The sequence below is a fragment of the Bidens hawaiensis genome, unplaced genomic scaffold (assembly GCF_021521415.1).
Source record: "Bidens hawaiensis isolate Kalapana, Puna unplaced genomic scaffold, B.hawaiensis_p1.1 tig00024437_1, whole genome shotgun sequence".
NCBI classification, from domain to species: Eukaryota; Viridiplantae; Streptophyta; class Magnoliopsida; order Asterales; family Asteraceae; genus Bidens; species Bidens hawaiensis.
Window position 1 is genome coordinate 16,372 of NW_027493854.1, and position 20,930 is coordinate 37,301.

General features: G+C 35.2%; 2 protein-coding genes and 1 pseudogene across 3 annotated transcripts; 2 read left to right on the forward strand and 1 right to left on the reverse strand.

Moving 5' to 3' along the window:
* The first annotated feature begins 727 nt into the window (after positions 1 to 727).
* On the forward strand, positions 728 to 5,041 carry LOC143569265 (uncharacterized; annotated as a pseudogene). Its single transcript, XR_013141708.1, has 13 exons — positions 728 to 1,123; positions 2,263 to 2,405; positions 2,493 to 2,609; positions 2,693 to 2,807; positions 2,896 to 3,033; positions 3,106 to 3,201; positions 3,571 to 3,684; positions 3,783 to 3,851; positions 3,922 to 3,992; positions 4,097 to 4,190; positions 4,288 to 4,416; positions 4,503 to 4,593; positions 4,689 to 5,041. The product of XR_013141708.1 is annotated as an uncharacterized LOC143569265 (transcript).
* A 1,755-nt stretch (positions 5,042 to 6,796) lies between these two features.
* Positions 6,797 to 8,624, forward strand: LOC143569266 (peroxidase 9-like). Its single transcript, XM_077055227.1, has 4 exons — positions 6,797 to 7,091; positions 7,172 to 7,363; positions 7,457 to 7,622; positions 8,078 to 8,624. The coding sequence occupies exons 1-4, from the start codon at positions 6,798 to 6,800 to the stop codon at positions 8,488 to 8,490; spliced, it is 1,065 nt and encodes a 354-aa protein (XP_076911342.1). The 5' UTR covers position 6,797; the 3' UTR covers positions 8,491 to 8,624.
* Positions 8,625 to 12,229: 3,605 nt separating this feature from the next.
* LOC143569275 (mitogen-activated protein kinase homolog NTF3-like) lies at positions 12,230 to 15,759 on the reverse strand. The gene is made up of 3 exons (XM_077055236.1): positions 15,368 to 15,759; positions 14,647 to 15,145; positions 12,230 to 12,976 (listed from the first exon to the last, which is right to left on the reverse strand). Exons 2-3 carry the CDS (start codon positions 15,067 to 15,069, stop codon positions 12,290 to 12,292), a joined length of 1,110 nt encoding a protein of 369 aa, XP_076911351.1. The 5' UTR covers positions 15,070 to 15,145; positions 15,368 to 15,759; the 3' UTR covers positions 12,230 to 12,289.
* Positions 15,760 to 20,930: the final 5,171 nt, after the last annotated feature.

Here is a 20,930-nt window from a genome sequence, read left to right on the forward strand (position 1 = left end):
GGACAACTGTGAAAGTAGCAAGAGGAAGAAGGGGACAAAGGTGAAGGCAACAAGAGGAAGAAGGGAACAACAACGAAGGTAGTGGTGATTGTGCTCGGTTTGTTGATGCGAAACAACGGTGGATAGCCACTTCCACGCCAATGTTGCAGAAATTTCAACATAACTGTGAAAGAGGCCAAAAAGGTATTGGGCAGCTTCTATACCACATTGTCTAATTTAAATTAACTATTTCTTTAAGCATGGTATAACTAATAGTTTATTAAACATATATAAAGATAAAAAAAAACTAACATTTATTAAACAAAAATACTCGCATATGAATTCCAACTAAAAGTTAATTAGTTAGTCGGTGTTTAGGGTAGTTTGTGAGCAAAGCCGAGTAACCTCTAAGATCACATGAATTCCAACTATAAGTTAATTATTTAGTCGGTGTTTAAGGTAGTTTATGAGCACAACCGAGTAACCTCCATGCTCATCTCAAATTCTAAAACAAACTAAGATTGGAAGCTCGAATTCAACTCGTATACAAAACAAACGAATTTCAAGTCACCAGCTATCTAAACCGCCCCAATTGACTACAAACGAAACTCGAAAATGGACAAGGGGTGTAAAGAACAATAACAAAAACTTCGAGGCAAAACAAACATATTTGATGTTTCAACCGTCACCGGAAGCTATTAACGACGATAAAGCTCCAACCAAAGCCACTTCAAATCCACCATTAATAATGAGTTTATGCTTTCACTCACCACTTAAACCTTTCTCACTCTCCACACAACTCGACTTCAATCGGAAGCTTAATTTCACAACTGGGTTATCTATCCAAAACTACAATAATAATAATAATAATAATAATAATAATAATAATAATAATAATAATAATAATACTCGTCACCGTCGGTTTAATCCGACAGTTAGGGTTTTAGAGCAAGGAACCGGTGTTTTATCACCAACCGATGACGTCACGGAAGATTCCGTTGGGACCCAGTTGCCGGATTCCGACGACGGCGTGGTTGAAGACGCTGGAATTGCTCCGGCGAAGAAGTTTGTGAAGAAGAGAGTTAGTGATAGTGAGGAGGAGGGAGATAATAATAATCGGTTCAAGCTGCGAAACGGAAGAGAGGTTTGTAATATTATTAATTTATCGAGTTCTCGGTTTATGTTCATTTATGTTTGTATGGTTTGGATAAAAAACAAATTAAATTAACGTGCTAAACGTGCAAATCAAGTAGTGTAATTATAGTGTAGTGTAATTACAACATAGTCCTTGTATATATAATTACATTACTTAATTATCACAGTTAGCATGTTAATTCATTTTGTATGTTAACTTTTCCCTTATGTTTGTAAACTGTTTGTTTAAAATAATGGCAAACGAACGTGACCCGCTTCACGTATAAGGGATCTGTTCGGTTAGGTATTTGCGTTCGTTTATAGGTGTAAGCAAAGTTATATCTTTGTTAAAAAAGGGAACTTTACATTTATATCTTGGCGTGTTGGTTTCTTGAGAATTGATCACATCTCACAAATGCGAAATGGGCTAGAAAGTGATCAGATCGCTTCTTGACTTTATAATCTGTATCTTTGAAAATGGGTTCAGAAAGGAAGGTGTTTTTTTGATTGAAAGTATACTTTTTTATTGTCTGCCGTTTGGTGCTATATAGTAGTAAGGGTGTTCATTAACTATTGAAACCGTCTAATTCAACTGGTTTGAGATATATGTGGTTTTGTGGTTACTTGTGGGCATGCAAACTTGGTGCATCAGGTGAATTTGGGTCACGGGTTAAAACAAGCTTGGGTCAAAATGGGCTGAGCAAAATGAGTTCAGGTCATTTATAAAAAAACATTAATTTGGTTTGGGTCAAAACGGGCCCTGTCAATGGCGGCCGCGATAGTGGAGACAAACAGTGGTCATGGGTGGTGCTAACCCATTTGGATCTTTTTAAGTTAACAAGCTTTTTTTACTAGTTACCCGTTTTGACCCGTTGGCATATTTAGGTAGACCTGAATTGATTGGTTGACTTATTTAGAATATGAACGTATATGTATTATATTCATGAACCATTCTTATCATTTTAAAAGTACTAGTACAAGCTAATGAATTTAAAAATAACTGCAAAAACTGTCAAATTGCTAAAACCGGCTGGTTTGGTTTGCCATTTTCCAAAACCGTAGTTAGCGATTTGGCCCACAACTTTCATCAAGTTAGTTTTAAATGTGATTTAGAGTAAATTATTGAACATTAGTTAACATTATTATCAGGTTTTTGAAGAGAAAGCCTACCTTGTAGGTGTTGCACGTAAAGATTTAACCGAGGAGTTATTCAGCATTGATGAGTCACTCAAAGAACTGGCCCAGTTAGCCGACACTGCTGGACTCATGGTTGTTGATTCCACTTATCAAAAGTCAGTAACATTTTTTTAAATGATTATCTTATTATGCTGGCATATGTATTCCCATATCATATGACAGTTTTTCAATATATGATGCAGATTATCTACTCCAAACCCAAAGACATATATCGGGTCCGGCAAGGTTGCAGAAATTAAAGCTGCAATTAATGCTCACGGTGTCGAAACTGTAATATTTGACGATGAACTCTCTCCAGGGTTAGTGATCATGCCAGCGGGCAAAACTCTTTCCTTGAATCCCTATTATTTGACTAAATAGCTATATTTGATTGAAAGTGCAGTCAGTTACGGAACTTGGAAAAGGCGTTTGGTGGAAACGTTAGAGTGTGTGATCGTACCGCTCTTATTCTTGATATATTTGACCAGCGAGCAGCAACACGTGAAGCTTCTCTACAGGTAATAATATCATTTAATTTAGTGAAAACTATTCTTTAACTAACTAATAAAGATTGTATTACAAGTTTTTATCTAAATTAATATTCAGGTCGCATTGGCGCAAATGGAGTACCAGTTACCAAGACTAACAAAAATGTGGACACATCTTGAACGTCAATCAGGAGGACAAGTCAAAGGTATGGGAGAGAAACAAATTGAAGTGGATAAACGTATTTTACGCACTCAAGTAAGGAATTTTCCTTTTTACAATATTAGTAAAGATAAAGTGTTTTTTAGTTTGACATGATTTTTTTAACAGATTGGTGTTCTTAGAAAAGATTTGGAGTCCGTTAGAAAGCATAGGAAGCAATATCGTACAAGACGTCTTTCGGTACCCGTGCCAGTTGTGTCATTGGTAAGAACCAAAAACTAAAATCCAACTCTGTAATTTTATTCTTTTTTTTTCAGATAATATTGATCCTTTTATATATAACACAAACCGAACTACATCTGGATAATGGGTAAGCGAGCAACAAGCTGCGCCGCTATCCCCTTTTGAATCGCAAAGCCTATTCTACTAAATATAAATCCTTGGTTCCTCGGGCTCTGCGAGTCACTGTGGACCACCTTCTGCACCCGCTCCAAGAAGCGAACCGCCTCGGGAGCTAGGGATCCAAAAGTGTCGAAGGCAAATGGAATGAACACGTGCTGATTCTCCAAACACGATGTTTCTATTAATTTTAATTACTAATTTTAATTACGTGACATGTTTCTATTAATACAGGTTGGGTACACGAATGCTGGAAAGAGTACACTTTTAAATCAGTTGACTGGAGCCGATGTTCTTGCTGAGGATCGGTTGTTTGCAACACTCGATCCGACCACACGGAGGGTACAGGTTGGTAATTTATTGAATTTCTATTTTATATATAATATTATTTATAAAGTGATTAGTTATAGTGTTAAGGTTTATTTTCAAAATGTGTTAATGCGTAGATGAAGAACGGAAAGGAGTCTCTGCTTACCGACACTGTTGGATTTATTCAAAAGCTACCAACAACGCTAGTGAGTTTTAATGTTTTTGTTAGATTGTATTAATCTCTTAATATTTAATTTCAAAATATATTCAATTTAGGTTGCTGCATTTCGAGCAACACTCGAGGAAATAGCAGAGTCGGCTCTTTTGGTGCACGTGATAGATATAAGGTCAGGCAATCACCACATCAATTATTATTTATGTTTATGTTTTTTATTATAAAAAAACAATTATTATATTATGAATTATGCTCAAGTATTATTATCTATTGCAGTCATCCACTGGCGGAACAGCAGATTGAGGCGGTAGAGAAGGTTTTATCAGAACTAGATGCTTCTACGATTCCCAAATTGATGGTGTGGAATAAGGTGAATTCTAGCTGGATATTCTTTTGTCTTTTATTTTTTATCTATTTTTGTTATCAATTATAGAAGAATTAGATGCTAAGAATTTGTTTTGAAACAGGTGGATAAGGCTACTAATCCAGAAGAGTTAAAGTTAAAAGCTAAGGATCTTGAAGATACAATTTGCATATCAGCTCTAACAGGCAGTGGTTTGGATGAATTCTGTAACGCGGTACAGGAGAAACTGAAGGTGTTGACTTTATTAAACTTGACTTTTTTCTCGGTTATGAATTGTATATTTAAGTTTCTGAATATAATGTATGTGTATGTTAACAGGATAGTATGGTATGGGTGGAAGCTTTGGTTCCAATTTGATAAAGGAGAACTTTTAAGCACCATACATCAAGTCGGTATGGTTGAACGAACTGTGAGTGCGCACTAATTATGTTTCAACGTTTCTTAAAAACTATTTACGGCATATAAATTATATTTAAATTATTTCTTGAAATTATGTTCTTTTAGGAATACACAGAAAATGGGACATTAATCAGAGGGCATGTTCCTCTTCGTTACGCGAGGCTTTTGACACCAATGAGACAAACGTGTGTATCGCGATCTCCAGATTCTTTGGAAGATGGTGTGTTGTTATAAAGCTACTTCAAACAGTAATATGTATTGCAGAGAGACCCTTGAAGAGTTGAAGATGATCTGTATATATATACCTTGGCTTGTGTAAACCAACGGTTTCTTTCGGTAATCACATGCTTTGACTTTTGACTTTGTAGCTTTCGTTTGTGCATAGTATCGGCATTGTCATCATGAAGCTACATTGTATCATTATGTAGTATTTTTTATTTAGAAATGATTGAAGCTTAAATTCATATAGAATATGTAACTAGTTTTTGAGTGTCTACCATCGCTAACTGTACTTGTAGACTTGTAGGCTCAAAAGACCAATGTAGCCCAAACTATCTGCGGTTAAAAATGTGGTTTGATTGCGTCCAATGCCAAGGGAAATGAGGTGAAATAGAAACACTCAAGTTGTCGGTCCAAAATAAAAGCACAATCTTGGCTTAAATTAGAGTTGCTGTTTTGGCCTTGAGGTGTGAATATCTGACATGATACGGACCTGTCATTAAATTTGTAGGTTTGAGTTTAGTCTAAATGTGTACAACTTGGTTTTGCGTCGAACCTGCTAATGCGTTTAGCTAAACAGGCTGACCTAGAGGTTTCGCATATTGATGGTTGTATAAGTGAATCGTATATATGTCTATACATTTGTATTTTTCGTATAAATTTGTAATATTAGAGTATTACTATGCAAATAAAGTAGAATGAAATATAATTTCAGGTTAAACAAGTCGTGTCCGTGTTACCCTGTAAAACTCGTGTTGTGTTTGGGTTCATGTTATATTTTCTGGTTCGCCCAATCAATTTACAAACCCAACCCATTTATCACCCGCATAGCCCAGTCTAGGGGGGAGGTAATAGACTAACCCAAAAGTTTGAGAGGCGAAAATTTGATGTTTGAGCAGATAGTCGCCTAAAGGTTCTTGACGCGAACTAATTTGCAGTTGCAGGAAGTATTGACGATAAATGATTATTTCGGGAATTCGGGCCAAAAGAGATTTTAGGCTTTTTAATATTTAACAAACAAGCATAAACCTTATAACCACATTGCAAAGATTGAAAATTTCATCTTTTAAAATGCAACATTTACATACATGAAGATTCTCCGAATTAGTCATTGGTCAAACAAGATCGAGTTCCTAACAACGCGTTTTCGACTACCCAAAACACATCATAGACTTGGTCCAAGAGATTCAGTTATTATGGTACCTTGTACTGATGTTAAAACAAGATGTTGATCACCTACTCCATCATTGTTTAACAGATTATGCCAATGATGATGACATACTAACATAGGATGCACATGCATGTGTGTGTGTGTGTGTGTGTGTTCTGTAACAGGTACAATGTTAACCAAAACCACTTTCCCAATCAGGAGGATTTGGTAACAATAGTGGTTGGTTTCTGCAACCAAGAGTAACCTCTTTTTGTTTAGGGATAGAGGAAACTAGCGTTGTAAACGAGTCGAGACGAGCCAGAACTCGGCTATGCTCGAGCTCGGCTCGTTTAATTTCCTTGTGCTTTAGCTCGTTTCAAAATTAATTATATCTAAAGATCGAGTTAGGCTCCTCAATAGTTTTTCAAGCTTGAGCTTGGCCAATTGTATTCATTAATTAACTTATATACATTTCAATTATGTTTTATATATATCTACAATTAAAATAAATTATATATAACATAATGCATATTATTTAGTTATTTTTATCATATATATAATAATTATTATTATAGATATATATTAAATGAAAATTATATACATAATGGACTCAGCCATTTAATTAAAGATCGGGCTCGTTTATTAAACAAGCTTAGTTTAGGCTAGAGCTCTGGTTTGAGCTTGTTTAGGAGGAGCAACCCTTCCCACTAGGGGTGTAAACGAGCCAAACTGTTCGTGTGCTACTGGACCCATTTGTTTGTTTATTTAGTGGTTGGTTTCTTCTCTATATATACCTCATTACCTCCCCATATTCATGCAATCATATCACAAAAAGTTACACATCAATGGCTTCTTTCAAACTTATGAATGCTATTCTCATAGTTCTTGCTATACTCTCATCCTCCACTTTCTGCTCAGCTTACCCGGGCTTCAGTTTCGGGTGGGGTCATGGTGGTGGAGGTGGTGTTAGCCGCCCTATCGGCGGTTTAAGGTTTTCAGGACTCTCCCCAGGTTTCTACAGTCAATCTTGCCCTCAAGCGAACGACATTGTCATGTCGGTACTTAAAACCGCAATCTCCAAGGACCCAAGAATGGCTGCTTCTTTGCTCAGGTTTCATTTTCATGACTGCTTTGTTCAGGTTAACTAGTTTTTAATCTTATTTTACTTTTTAAATAAGTTGTATCGCGATAGACGATATAAAGTTTAACAATCTTTCAGGGATGTGATGCATCTGTGTTGTTGGATGATCATCCAACATTTGCTAGTGAAAAGAAATCGGGCCCGAACAAAAACTCTCTTCGCGGGTTTGAAGTGATTGATCAAATCAAGGCTAAACTCGAACAAGCATGTCCTGAGACGGTTTCTTGTGCGGACATTCTTGCCCTTGCGGCTCGAGGCTCCACTTTCCTAGTAAGCACCCACCCCGAAAATATATATTTTTTTGACTAAAATACCCTTTTCGCTTCGAGAAATAACTAACTTTAACTGTCAAAAATATGCCAGAGTGGTGGCCCGAATTGGGAATTACCGTTAGGAAGACGGGACTCGAAGAAAGCAAGTCTTAATGGGTCGAATAACAACATTCCTCCACCGAATTCAACGATTCAAAATCTTGTTAAGTTTTTTAAACGTCAAGGCCTTAATGAAGTTGATCTAGTCTCACTGTCTGGTTAGTTATTTTTTTATATAAATATCGCGCTAACATGCTTTCTTTTTATGATGTACGATTGGTAGGGATGTACACGAGCCAAGCCGCTTGTTAGTCATTCGATATTAGCTCCCTAAAAACTTGAAACGAACTGGGCAAAAACAAGTTTGTGCCCGAGCTCAAGCCTCAAAATAAGCCTTTTTAATAAATAAGCTTGGGCCAAGCGAGCTCACGTTGGCTCGCAAGCCTAAATGAACGTATTATTTATATAGTTTCTATTTAGTATATTGAATATATATTTATATAGTAATTGTTATATATAAAATTTGTAATCAAAACATATATAAAAAATAATTAAAAATGTATACAAAGTAATCACGAATTAGGCCCTAGCCAAGCTCGAGCTTTAGAAATTCAGCTCAAAGCGAGGCGGACTCGGCTCTTTTACACCGCTAGTAAAAACCATATATTTGCAGGAGCTCATACATTAGGGATGGCACGATGCACGACGTTTAAGCAACGACTATACAACCAAAATGGAAACAACCAACCCGACTCAACTCTAGAAAGAAGCTACTACCATGACTTAAAAGCCGTATGCCCAAAAACCGGAGGTGACAATAACATTTCACCGCTAGACCTTGCATCACCCGTAACATTTGACAACACGTATTTCAAGCTCATTATGTCGGGAAAAGGTCTTCTTACTTCGGACCAAGTGCTTTTGTCCGGGAATCTAGGAACACCTATGCAGTTAGTGAAGGATTTTGCTGATGATCGCATGCTTTTCTTTAACCGTTTTGCGCGGTCTATGGTTAAAATGGGGAATATTCGTCTGCTTACGGGTAACAAAGGTGAAGTAAGGAAGAATTGTAGAAGGGTTAACTAATGATTTGAATATCTAGATCTTGTGTTTGTTTGTTTATGATTAAAAGAAACTAATGGGCTGCTGTTGAACTTTTATGTAATCTGTTAACTTATGATAATATGAACCGTTTTATTAGTTATTATGTCAAATTGGTTTATTATTATGTGAAAAATATGTCACGATTTAAAAGTTTGAACATGATTAACGTCACCTCCTACTTGTGCTTACATACATGCATGCATGCATGCATAACCGGACCATGATTTACATGATGTATGATTTATGAAGCACAAAAGTTTCAGATGAACCAAAGCCAATTTTTATGCACTATATCGCATGTATACAATTTGAGTTGAGACGAACCACTTTTATCAAAAATTTCAATTGGGTTTGTGTCAATACGAGTTTAAATCAAAATTGGTTAACTCGTTATATGTCATAGAAACGATGTATGTTTTAATCTAAATACTGAGTTGTGAAGTTTTGCATTAATTAACCCTTTTCATACGCTAAATGGAGAAAATAATGAGTCCACAAAAGGAGAATACCGAAAATACTCCTGAGTAGACGATGATATCATTGGTCGATACCAAATACTGAACAAGGAATAGATCCGATGAAGCTGAGTTTATGGACAACGCAAAGGAAAACATCAAGTCCTTTTTTCATGTCGCTTTTGATGGACACAATGCTTGCTTCAATGCAACTTGGCACAAGATATGTGAGTGTGTTCTTACAAACTCATGATCATGAAGATTAAACTGACACTTGTTTTGTTTCAATTACAGACGTTTGGAAGATTCCAAGAAGGGACTGCAGGATTGGAAGCTCAAAACACTCGGGCAAAGAACTAATCATTAGCAAGTCGTTTATTTTATGTTTTTGTTATTCAATGAGCTTTTGTCAAACAATTGACGCTCAAAACCTGTATTCAGTAAAAATAGTTTTATATGTTACATTTTACTTTGTCAAGATAAATGTTATTGGGTAAAAATTTTGGTTATGGGGGTTATACTTTACAAATATATCTCGTAAATGTATTTCATCATACTTGGCTAACACCCAAACGTTTATTAGTAACCAAGAGAAGATGAATCCGACGAATTCTCTCTCATTCTAAGCATGAAAACTCACCCTCAACTTCGTCTTCTTCCTCCTCAATACACCAACTCAAACTCTCTCTCTCTCTCTAAAAATGAAAAACCCACCTTTTATTCATCTTCAACTTCTTCATGGTTTTCATTTTTATAGAGAAAAAGAAGAGATAGGGAGAGAGATTGAGTACGTTGGTGTTTTGGGAGGTTGAAGAAGACATGAAGATGAGGGTGTGTAAGTTGTCATGTTTAGAGAGAGAAAGAGGGGAGATAGAGAATTCCGTCAGATCCAATATCTTCTCTTCCGTCAGATCCATCTCTAATTCCGTCGGACAGCCAAAGACGTTGACACATGGCGAGATTGTACAGGCGCATGAGTTTCATCGATTGGCAGAGCTAAACCGTTGGCGGCTGATGAAGAAACGTCAGATTCGACAGTTTAGGTGGCTATTTTGGGTATTATTTGAAAGGATGGCTAACAATGGAAGTGCGGTCAAAATGGTTATTTTAACTCATCCAAGCACGCGTCAATTGCTTTAACCTGCTAGTTTTTATAAACTAAAACCCATAATTAATTCTAAACCCCAACTAAAAATGGTAAAACATGATCTATTTATCGTTCTATTAGTGATTTTCTTCTTTATATAAGTTTATTCACGAAGGGCCATTTTTTTTTTTACTTGCGTGGGGCCTTCGATGGCCCTTGCATTCTCAAGGATGACCATGTGTAGATTAGTTAAAGTATCACTGTTTATGTGGCATTAAGTCAATAACGTGTCATTCTAGCAAACCAATTTAAGGTAAAACTACAACAGATAGTCTTAACGGTCCTTGCTACCAAAGTGATCTGTTTCACTATCCATGTTTTCATATGCTATCAATTTCATGTATAAATAGTTCAATTAATTTGATTATTGGAAAAAATGAATGTGGTGGGTTAAGCTGATTTCAATATAAAATTCTAATAATATGTTACTTCAAATAAAATATTTGCAATTGCTTTTATATAGAATAATAAATCCCTACAATAATAAACAATGATTACCCTACTTATAAAAATTAGTAACTAAAGCTTTTCTGGCACATAACATAATCTATGGAAAGTATAAATATAAATTATGGTCCTAATCTTCACTAGATTTTATTAATTGGTTTTTATACACATATAGCCATTAATCATAAAATTTGATTATCAAAAAACTTATAATCACACTGTGTCACTGTCGGTTTCTTACTCATCCGTTTCGTCACGTTCATTGGGAGCATCATAACAAATAGAAACGATAATTAGTTGTTTGTGTATGTCACTATTTCTCATTGAACTTTAAATATATTTTTAATTATTTTGTCTTTTATACTTTAAATAATATATATATATATATATATATATATATATATGTATATATATATATATATGTATATATATATATATATATGTATATATATATATATATATGTATATATATATATATATATATATATATATATATATGTATGTATATATATATGTATGTATGTATTTAATAATATATGCATTTAAAGTTAAAAAGTAGTAATTTCATAAAGTCAGGACCACACAATATTTTCGTGAACATATTATGGCAATAACGTTCTTTTCATTTTATAGAAACAACAGATAATATTCTAAAATAGTCTTTTAATATAAAAACTAAATAACAAATAAAGATTTTTTTTTCTTATGACGATACAGAAGATTAGGGGGAGTGGTCAACATAAGAAAAGTAGTTGGTGCTTGGTTTGACAGAATAAGTATGTTTATAGTGTCGGTAATTCCTTACATGACCCAAACACCACTAAATAAATAAATACACACATTTTGGGCAACTAACCGATTGAAAAATACAATTAGCGGAACCGGATATGAAATTCGGGTACAAAAATACCTAAACCGGGTATGAGGTCCATCAGGTAGGAACTAGAACCGATTCCGGGTCGGTTCCACCGGTTCGGTTTCAGAACCGGTTTTTTTGTGCACGTCTAAACTCGACACGTTTATTAAATAGGTCAACTCAATACGACATGGCCTGTTAAATAAATAAGTTAAGTTGTTAACCCGTGAAAAAAGTTTACACTTAAATCTAGAGATAAAAGTCTTAAAATTTAAAATAGATGTGTATTTTACATTAGATTCTAATTGTGAACTAAATACATACATAACTAATTTGCTCCTTAAAAGAATGTTCATTACAAAAATGTACATTTGAGCTTGAGTTGTTAGTTGATTTAATTAATTAATACTAAGTCACTAAGTATTGTTCAGTTTTGCAAATAAACATTAAACATGTCAACCCAAAACACGTCACGAATAGAATAAATATATGGGTCACGTTCGGGTCGTTGATATTTACCCACCTAAAGGCTTGGGTTTATCACCCAGCAATACATTCTAAAGCATATTTTAACTTTCAAGCATATGCCATACATCCTTATTGTCAAACACACGCATAATTCAAGATCATTATTGCAATAAAACAAGCATCTAATCATTCTTAAGTATCCATAACTAGTGTACAAGTACAACAATGACAAAAATCCATGAAACAAAACATGCGTATATACAACAGCATAACCTTGAGGCGATAACAACCTCGTGGGGGAATCGAATCGTTTATAACCAACAACACATTTTATGAAACGCTTATTTGAACAAAAACAAAATGCTCCAAACACAAAAACCCAATAATAATAATGATAGTAAGCATCACCTATGAATCAGAACTAGCAGCCGCTTCAGGATGATAATGAAGGATCTCTTGCCACATCATTTCCCTTATCACATCTTCCCCAAAATCCTCATCTATATCCATATCCAACGGCACATTAACTGCCGGATCACATCTCGGGTCATAAAGTGCTGACATGTATGGATGAGTTAGCGCTTCTGTCACACTGATCCGCTTCGACGGATCAAAAACCAACATTTTTTGCAATAAATCAACCGCTAAGGGGTGCGCGTGCGGATACAAATGAGATAACGAAGTCCCGTGAGAATAAGGTAACGACTTTATAAACTTTCTTGCTTTCGGGTTATCAATAAACTCGATTTCTTCTTCTCTTTGGCTTCCAAGAATGTTGATTATTAATCTTAATTGGTTTAAACATTCGGTCCCGGGAAATAACGGTTTTCTGCCAAGAAGTTCAGCAAAGATGCACCCGACAGACCAAACATCGATTGAGGTACTGTAATCATCACAACATAGAAGAAGCTCTGGGGCCCGGTACCAACGGGTGACGACATATTCGGTCATGAATTGGTCTTTACTGCTTCGTGTTCGTGCGAGCCCGAAATCGCATATTTTTAGGTCGCAGTTTGCGTTTATGAGTAGGTTTCCGGGTTTTAAGTCTCGGTGGAGGATGTTTGCTGAGTGGAGATATTTGAGTCCTCGCAATAACTAAGAAATAATATGTGTTACATTTAGAATTCATGAAATTAGCAATTAATATGATCGAATTCGTGATAACTAGATCATATAATCAGTTTCATACCAATTGTAATTAGGCCTGTAAACGAATCGAACATTCAATTAACTGTTCGTGAACCATTCGACGCGAAGTTCGTTTATTTAATAAACGAACGAACATGAACAAAATTTTGTGTTCATTTAGCTATATAATGAACATGAAAGCATGTCTCATTCGCTCATCTACGTTTGTTTTTGTTAAAGCTTGTTAGTTTGCGTTTTTTAGTCTAGTTTGAATAACTTTTTTGGTCCAATACATTGTTGTTCACATTGAATTTTAATCAGTTTTACTTCATGTATATTCATTCCATAGTTATTAAAAGCCCTCGCTTCTTGCGACTAGGCACATTTTTCAAGCGAGGCTCTATAAATGCGCTTCTAGTTTCTAGATGAGCGCTTCGGCATTGTCTATGCCAGGAACACGAGAAGATAAAAGCCGAGCAAAAGAAACACAAAGAGCGCTATTGAAACTTAGATCTTGGAGAGGTCAATCTTAACTATTTTAGAATTTTTGGTATTAGTTAGATGATATTAAATGTTATATGATAGCTTTTGTTTATTTTTATTTGAAGAAAGGTATTATTTTTCATATACAATATATATTTTTTATTTTTCATTTAAGTGCGCTTTTTTTTCCTCAGGCCCTCGCTTTTTTTGCGCCTAGGCTCAGGTGAGGCCTATGCGCCTTGAGTGCGCCTAACGCATTTGATAACTATGATTCATTCATTTACGTTCATGAACAGTTCATTTACATTATTAATAAACGAACACAAAGGAACACATCCTATTCTTAACAAGCGAACATGAACAAGAAAAGCCCATTTGTTTATTGGTCGTGTCCGATCTTTTGTTCGGTAAAACTTAAACAAATGAACACGAACTAGCTCCGCTCGTGTTCGTTCGGTTCGTTTACAAGCCTAACGCTAATAGAACCGAGTGTCTAAACGATAGCGATTCATAAAAGCTAAATTCTCTAATCGATAATAGGCCAAAAAAAGAGCTTTGATTTAATTAGTTCATTTTCATTGTGTCAAAATTCACTTTCATCCAAAAATTAAGAGTAAAACAAAATTACCAATTTAAGAATTGTTTACTTTCATTTCACATAATGTATCACCTTTTTAGGGAAAAATTCACTCAATAGTGTTCCACTAAATCTAATCATATGCAATTTTTTTATAAATGTTTTTTTTTTAAATTGAGGCAAATGAAACATAAACGAATTTTGTTACTAGTAAGTGATAATTTTTGTTAACTTGAAGTAGGAGGTATTTGTAAATAAAAATTCCACTATACGATAACCAAGTTTCATACCTGTTAAATTAAAGTCAAATTAGAAAAAAAAAATAATAATTCACTATATAGTAACCAAGATTCATATATGTTTCATACTTTCATTTGCCTCGCTTAATATTAAATTCTTTTAACATTCATAAAAAAAATTACATAGGACTGGAACAGCTAATAAAAGTGGAGTGACTTTAGTGTGACACATGTCAAACTTGGTTACTACTGTGTAAAGCTACCCTGATTTTATCTATAACTAGTTAAAATATACGAATCCGCTAAACACTTAGAACATATCCAACAAGTTAACATACCTGAAATAGAAAATACTGGCAATGATCATTTGTAAGCGCTTGCGATGATTTAATAATCTGATGCAGATCCGTATCCATAAGTTCATAAACCAAATAAACATCCTTAAAACTTCTTCTATTAACCGGGACCATAACATCTTTCAAAGCAATAACGTTTTCATGTCTAAGATGACGAAGAAGCTTAAGTTCACGCAAAGTCCTTAACGCATCAATACGATTATCAAACGCGTTATGAATCTTCTTTATCGCAACCTTCTCGTTCGTTTCACGGTTAACGGACGAGCAAACGATCCCATAAGCGCCTCTACCAATCGGCTTGATCGGCACATACTTATTGTCGATTTCAAACAACGCCTGCCACATGGAAAAGTAATGTTTTCCTTCCGATCCGACCCCGTTTGGCGGTTCAACCGGTGTTGCCATTTTTGTACAAAATGGTAATAATATTTAAAATAATATGCAACCGAATCAATCACTTGATGGTCATGTATGATGTATCCTACAACAAGATCAAAAATCACCCAACCCATAATTAAAGTCAAAGACTTTCAGACTCCACAAACAACTATTAATCATTTGAAACACTAATAAATCATATAAAGATACATAAAAAAATTACTAATTTTGGGTGAAAATAATCCAAGTAAAAAGCACATAAATAGAAAGTATCAAATTACTCAAAATAGCAAGAAATTAAATTCAAAACTCAATAAGTGCGTACCAAAAAGCCCTCAATTTGATGATATGATCCTCAGCGGCATCTCGTCGAACACTTGGTAGGCACCACCAAATTACCGAATAAACTCAAAATTAACGAACTTTACAGTAAACCCACTTCAATTAAGCTCAAGATTAACCATTTTAAGGGTTGAATTACAAAAACCCAATTGGGTATGAACCCTAATTTAATAAGACGGTGGGAACCAATTAGGAGAATCTTATAGGCAGATGAGATCTGATGTTATAATTTAACGTATTATCTTTGGATCTGTGTAGAAATGAATAACACGCGCATAATAGAGTGCGATTCGTTATGTTGTTGTGTTCAGACAGGTGATGGGTGAGAGTGAATCCAGCACTAAAATATTAATATTAAGGAAGCGTTGAGGAAGAAACCCATTCATTGATATTTTTGGAGTTAGGACTACTCGGTTTCTAGAGACCAAATAGTTTGACTCATAACTATATATATAGAAAAACATTTTTAATGACATATTGATTTGTTGTATTTAAACAAGTTGTGTTTTGGTTGACATGGTTTATATGTTTAAGTAAATGTTATACAAGGTCAACTTGTTTAATTTATTTATTATGTTCTTTATCTAGTTTGTGACATGTTTGGCCGGTTTATAGCTTGATAACAACTTGTTAATTGTATGACTTGTCTAGATAAGGGTGAAGGGACGACAATAAGTTGGGCTCAACACCCGTTGGGTAATTAATACCTATCGGACTTGTGGGTATAGCTATGGGTATTGACTATTGAGTATATCTGTTTATGATCTTATGCGGTTAAAAATTTCGAGTCGTGATGTCCGTTACCGGAAACCCAGTATTAAACGTGCTTCAAAAACTGACTAGAAATATTAAGTACGGGCTAAACTTCTAACAATCTATCACTTTAATAATTATAAGTTTCTACATAAACAGAATATATGTTCTTAACGATAATTTTCTTGTGTTTAGGCCACCACACTCCTCAAATTGGAGAGCGGTATTGCCCCACTCTTGAAAAACTATGTTGTCTTAACCGTCAATCTCCCAAGAACACAAGAAAAGATGAGAGAATAGACCAAAATAATAATTCTTTCTTATTCGTTTTCTTAAACGAGATTACAATATATAGGAAAACAAAGACATAAAAAAGGAAAAAGATAAACAATATGAAAACATAATTTGACTATAATAAGGAAATTAAATAAAAGATAAAAAAAATTACATCAACAACATCAACAACAACAACATCATCAACAACAACAACAACAATAATAATAATAATAATAAACTTATTAATGTAATATGATCGTTCAATTCTTGACCCCTTGAAAATGTTCTTGTCCTCAAGGACGGAATGTCGTTGCCATGGCATTCGTCACTCAAGTCGTACAACGACAAGTAGGGCGGTCTAAACGTAGCACTACCGTGGCCACCATTCGAGTCTTCCGGTGTTATTCAAGCCAATGTTAACGGACCACCACAAGGAGCGTAACACGGGTCGCCTTATTGCACATTTTAATAGTGTCGGCGCCAACAAGCTAAATGTATTGTTGTAAATTTAAGTGGCATCTTTATTAACCATCAAATTATCGTTTTGTTGCTTATATTTACTAGTCGCATGGCCACCTAAGGTCATATCCCTCAATCATTGAGTAACTTCCTCCTTAACAATGGTTTCATGATTAGACTTGGCAGTTGCATTGATGAAACTAGCGTGGAATTGAGTAAGCATTGCTGTAGTGAAATCATCCCAGATGAGGAATTTGAACTCCGAAGCCAACCATTAAACCACCAGAATGGTTCATAATCAAAGGATTCAATGACATAGAGAAACCGCTCGTCACCATAGATCGGGTAAAAGAGAAAATATCATTCAGCTTGAGAGATCCATAGGGCGTGATTAGATCCAGTAAAAAAAGGTAATAGTGGATGCTCCCACAAGAGTTCTTTCAAAGTCATCTAGGTTAAGGCTCAATGAAAGCATCAATTGTTATGTTTTATTCGAGACAACTGTCAATCTCCCAATAACACAAGAGAAGAAGAGAAAATAGACCCAAAATATTAATTCTTTCTTATTCTTTTTCTTAAACGAGAATACAATATATAGGAAAACAAAGACATAAAAATAGAAAAATATTAACAATAAGGACACATAATTTGATTTTAATAAGGAAACTAAATAAAAGATAAACTTCAATAATAGTAATAATATACTTATTAATATAATAGGATCATATCAATTCCCGGCCCCTTGATACGCTTTATTCGAGACAGGTTTATCTCCCAAGAACACAAGAGAAGAAGAGAAAATAGACCCAAAATAATAATTCTTTCGTATTCTTTTTCTTAAATGAGATTACAATATATAGGAAAATAAAAACATAAAAAAAAAAAGATAAACAATAAGGAAACATAATTGACTATAATAATGAAATTAAATAAAAGATAAACTTAAATAATAATAATAATAATAATAATAATAATAAACTTATTAATATAATATGATCATATCAGCGTTCCCCCGGGAAACTATACCGCCATCTGCAACTTGATAGTTGTTGTGTCACCGTAAAAGCAGAACTCTCTACCGTAACACATGGTGAAGTGAAAACCCGGTGCACTTGGGATTCGAACTGATAACATTGTAGAAGGTCTAGCTCAAATTCTTAATTTGCTTTAATCCATCGAAAGTGCTACAAATGAGGATCGAACTTGGGTTTCATAATATTTGTTACATTGTTAGCTACATAAACTGAACATTCTTTGGTATAGTGTTATAGGCGGCCTATTAAGGGGTGTTTGTCTTATATGTTGTACCCGATAGGCTGCATATATAGCTATAGGCCGCCTATCAAGTACATGCCTGCTATATATCGAGTACAACTGATATCATCGAACTGGTAAAGCTATCATATCGTACCATATAGGCCGTATAGCCCTATACGCGACCTATTAGTCTGTTTTGAATAATTAAGCTCACCGGCTCCCCATTTCTTCACTTTATTATATATATTATACATAGATAAACACATGTAACACACTTCACCAACAACTTTCGAGAGTCAAAACCAAAAAATAAAATGTGGTGGTTCGACAATATGTTTCCTGACAACGAGGAGGAGTCGGGATACACACCTAACGATCAGTCTAGCGCGTCGGGATTACCTGATTTGAACCAGGTTTCGTTGTATATTGATATAATATAATTTTGTTAGTTTTTTTATAACTAAAATATGTTACCATTACGTTTGTCAGGAGTATCACCATTACGATTGTCGGGCTGAACAGTCTTATGATCAGCCAAGCACACCCGAGTTACCAAATTTGAACCAGGTAATATATGTTTAATATAATGTCGTTATTTATTTTTAACTAATATATGTTACCGTTACATTTTTCAGGAGTATTTCGCTTACGAGAGTCAACCTAAACAATTTTACGGTGAGCCAATGTACCAGTTACCTGTTGGCGGGTCGGATTATGGAGGCCAATTGTCTTCTTCGCACCACACACCAGTAGAAGTTTCACCGTATAATGACGGAAACGAACATGCTGGGGGGGGGGGGGAACCCAAATGACGAAGATAAGAAGATAATTATGATGATGATTATATACGTGAGCCGACGGTTTCGTATGAAACAAATAATGTAAGATATCATATGTTTTGTTTTAGTATTTACTATTATTATTATTATTATTATTATTATTATTATTATTATGCGGTGCCTGCTGGCCCACACGCACTGCAACCTCGCACGAGTTTTTGTAGATTATTTTGTCAGTTACTACCACCGACAGTGGCGTTCGTCATTGCTGGGTGGCCCGTACGTCACCCAGCTTGCGATTTCGTTGGGCTACGCAGAGCAGCTAGCAGGTTTACGTATCCCAGCAATCGGTCCGCGCCCGCTGAATCGCCCCGCTGTACGGACATGCATATCGTGCAGCCGTTTCGAGGACATGATGTTAAGTCGGTAGACCGACTCGCGTCCGGCCAGTCGGCATGCGCTCTTTATTTCCCGGTGTCTTTAGTCGAGCCTGCCCCAATAGCAGTGGCGGAGGTCCAGATTGTTGACCAGCCTGTCGACGAGGAGGAGGATGCAGGTAGGGACACGGATGCTGATGTTGACGCACATGAGGTATGTTTTTTATATTATCGTTTGATTTTTACTTTTAATTCACTTATTTTATTAATTAGTTATTGTTTTGATATTAGCCACCGCCACAGCACGTCCCCCGTACTTATCGCGCAGTGCGTTTTGATGCCGACACTGACGCCAGGTTACAACACATGGAGCGAGGTATGCTGGAGATGCAGCGAGTGCAGCGTCAGATTGGCTGGATCGTCAGTTACCTCGGCGCCGCTCAGCATGGTGATAGGTACGGGGTACCACCTCCACCTACTTTTGACCACGAGGCGAGCACGTCGGGCGTTAGACGCGAACGGGGCGACGGCGTGGACGACGAAGGTCAGGGATCAAGCGTCAGACAGAGGGTCGACGACCACGTCGGTGTTCATCACGCGACGTTTACGGCCGCCAACACACCGTTTTTATAGTTTGTGTGTATTTTGTAAAAACTCGATGTTTTTGTATATAATAATGTTTTGGTTTGGTGTATATACGTGTTTATTGTTTGGTAAAAAAATTTTGTTACAAAAACGCTTATTTTTTTAAAAAATTATTATATAAAAAAATAAAAAAAGGAAAAAAAAATAAAAACATAAAAAGAAAAGAAAAAACACAAAAAATAAAATAAAAAAACACAATAAGACGAAAAAGTGGGTTTTTTAAAAGCATCCCTTAATAGACGGCCTATAATGCTATAGGCCGCCTATTAAAGGGTTTTTTAGAAAAAACCATTGGTGTCTCTAAATTTTCCTTTGTGAAATCAAATCTTCAATGATGACATCTACTTGAGTTGATTTCTAAGACAGTCGTTTCTAATTTAATCTATTTGCTTGATCTTCATATATGGTTTTTAATTTTTATGCCCTTTTTCATTTGGTCTACACCAAATACCTCTTGTATGTGTTGTGGATTATTGACCTCTAGTGAAATAGTACCTAGATTGAGATTGAGCTATATGTAAGTCTAATAGATATCCAAGATATATAATCAAAACATTGGACTTTGTAAATGTTATAGAGCAATTTCAAGTCTCGAATCCCTTTAAGATATCAATTTATCATTTAGTAATTATAATTTTCTTACAATTTCAACTTAATATTATTATATTTTTAATTATATAGTATATTAAATTATATATCACTATGAATGGGTTCACACAATTGAGTAAATATCACCTAACATTCTCCCTTTCAAAACCCGTAAAAATCCTAAAACTACTCTCATACCTGGTTCCATATCTAAACATCCATTTTGAGAGTTTCGGTTTTAAAGTTTCCTATTTGGTTCGGATTTCTTCGCCAACCCTAGCTTAGATCACGTAACATATGAATTACAAGCTTAAAAAAAGTTATGGTCACGTAACATATGGGATTATGGGGTCAGGGACGATTATTGGTTTATTCAAATAATTTGTGGGGTGACTATGCTAGGTTCTTAACT

Excerpts from the sequence above, each read along its gene's own strand:
- LOC143569266 (XM_077055227.1), top strand. The coding sequence starts at position 6,798 with ATGGCTTCTTTCAAACTTATGAATGCTATTCTCATAGTTCTTGCTATA. Across the intron at positions 7,092-7,171 it reads TTCATGACTGCTTTGTTCAG|GGATGTGATGCATCTGTGTT; the intron begins GTTAACTAGTTT and ends ACAATCTTTCAG. Across the intron at positions 7,364-7,456 it reads CTCGAGGCTCCACTTTCCTA|AGTGGTGGCCCGAATTGGGA; the intron begins GTAAGCACCCAC and ends AAAATATGCCAG.
- LOC143569275 (XM_077055236.1), bottom strand. The coding sequence starts at position 15,069 with ATGGCAACACCGGTTGAACCGCCAAACGGGGTCGGATCGGAAGGAAAA. Across the intron at positions 12,977-14,646 it reads GCCAGTATTTTCTATTTCAG|TTATTGCGAGGACTCAAATA; the intron begins GTATGTTAACTT and ends ATTATTTCTTAG.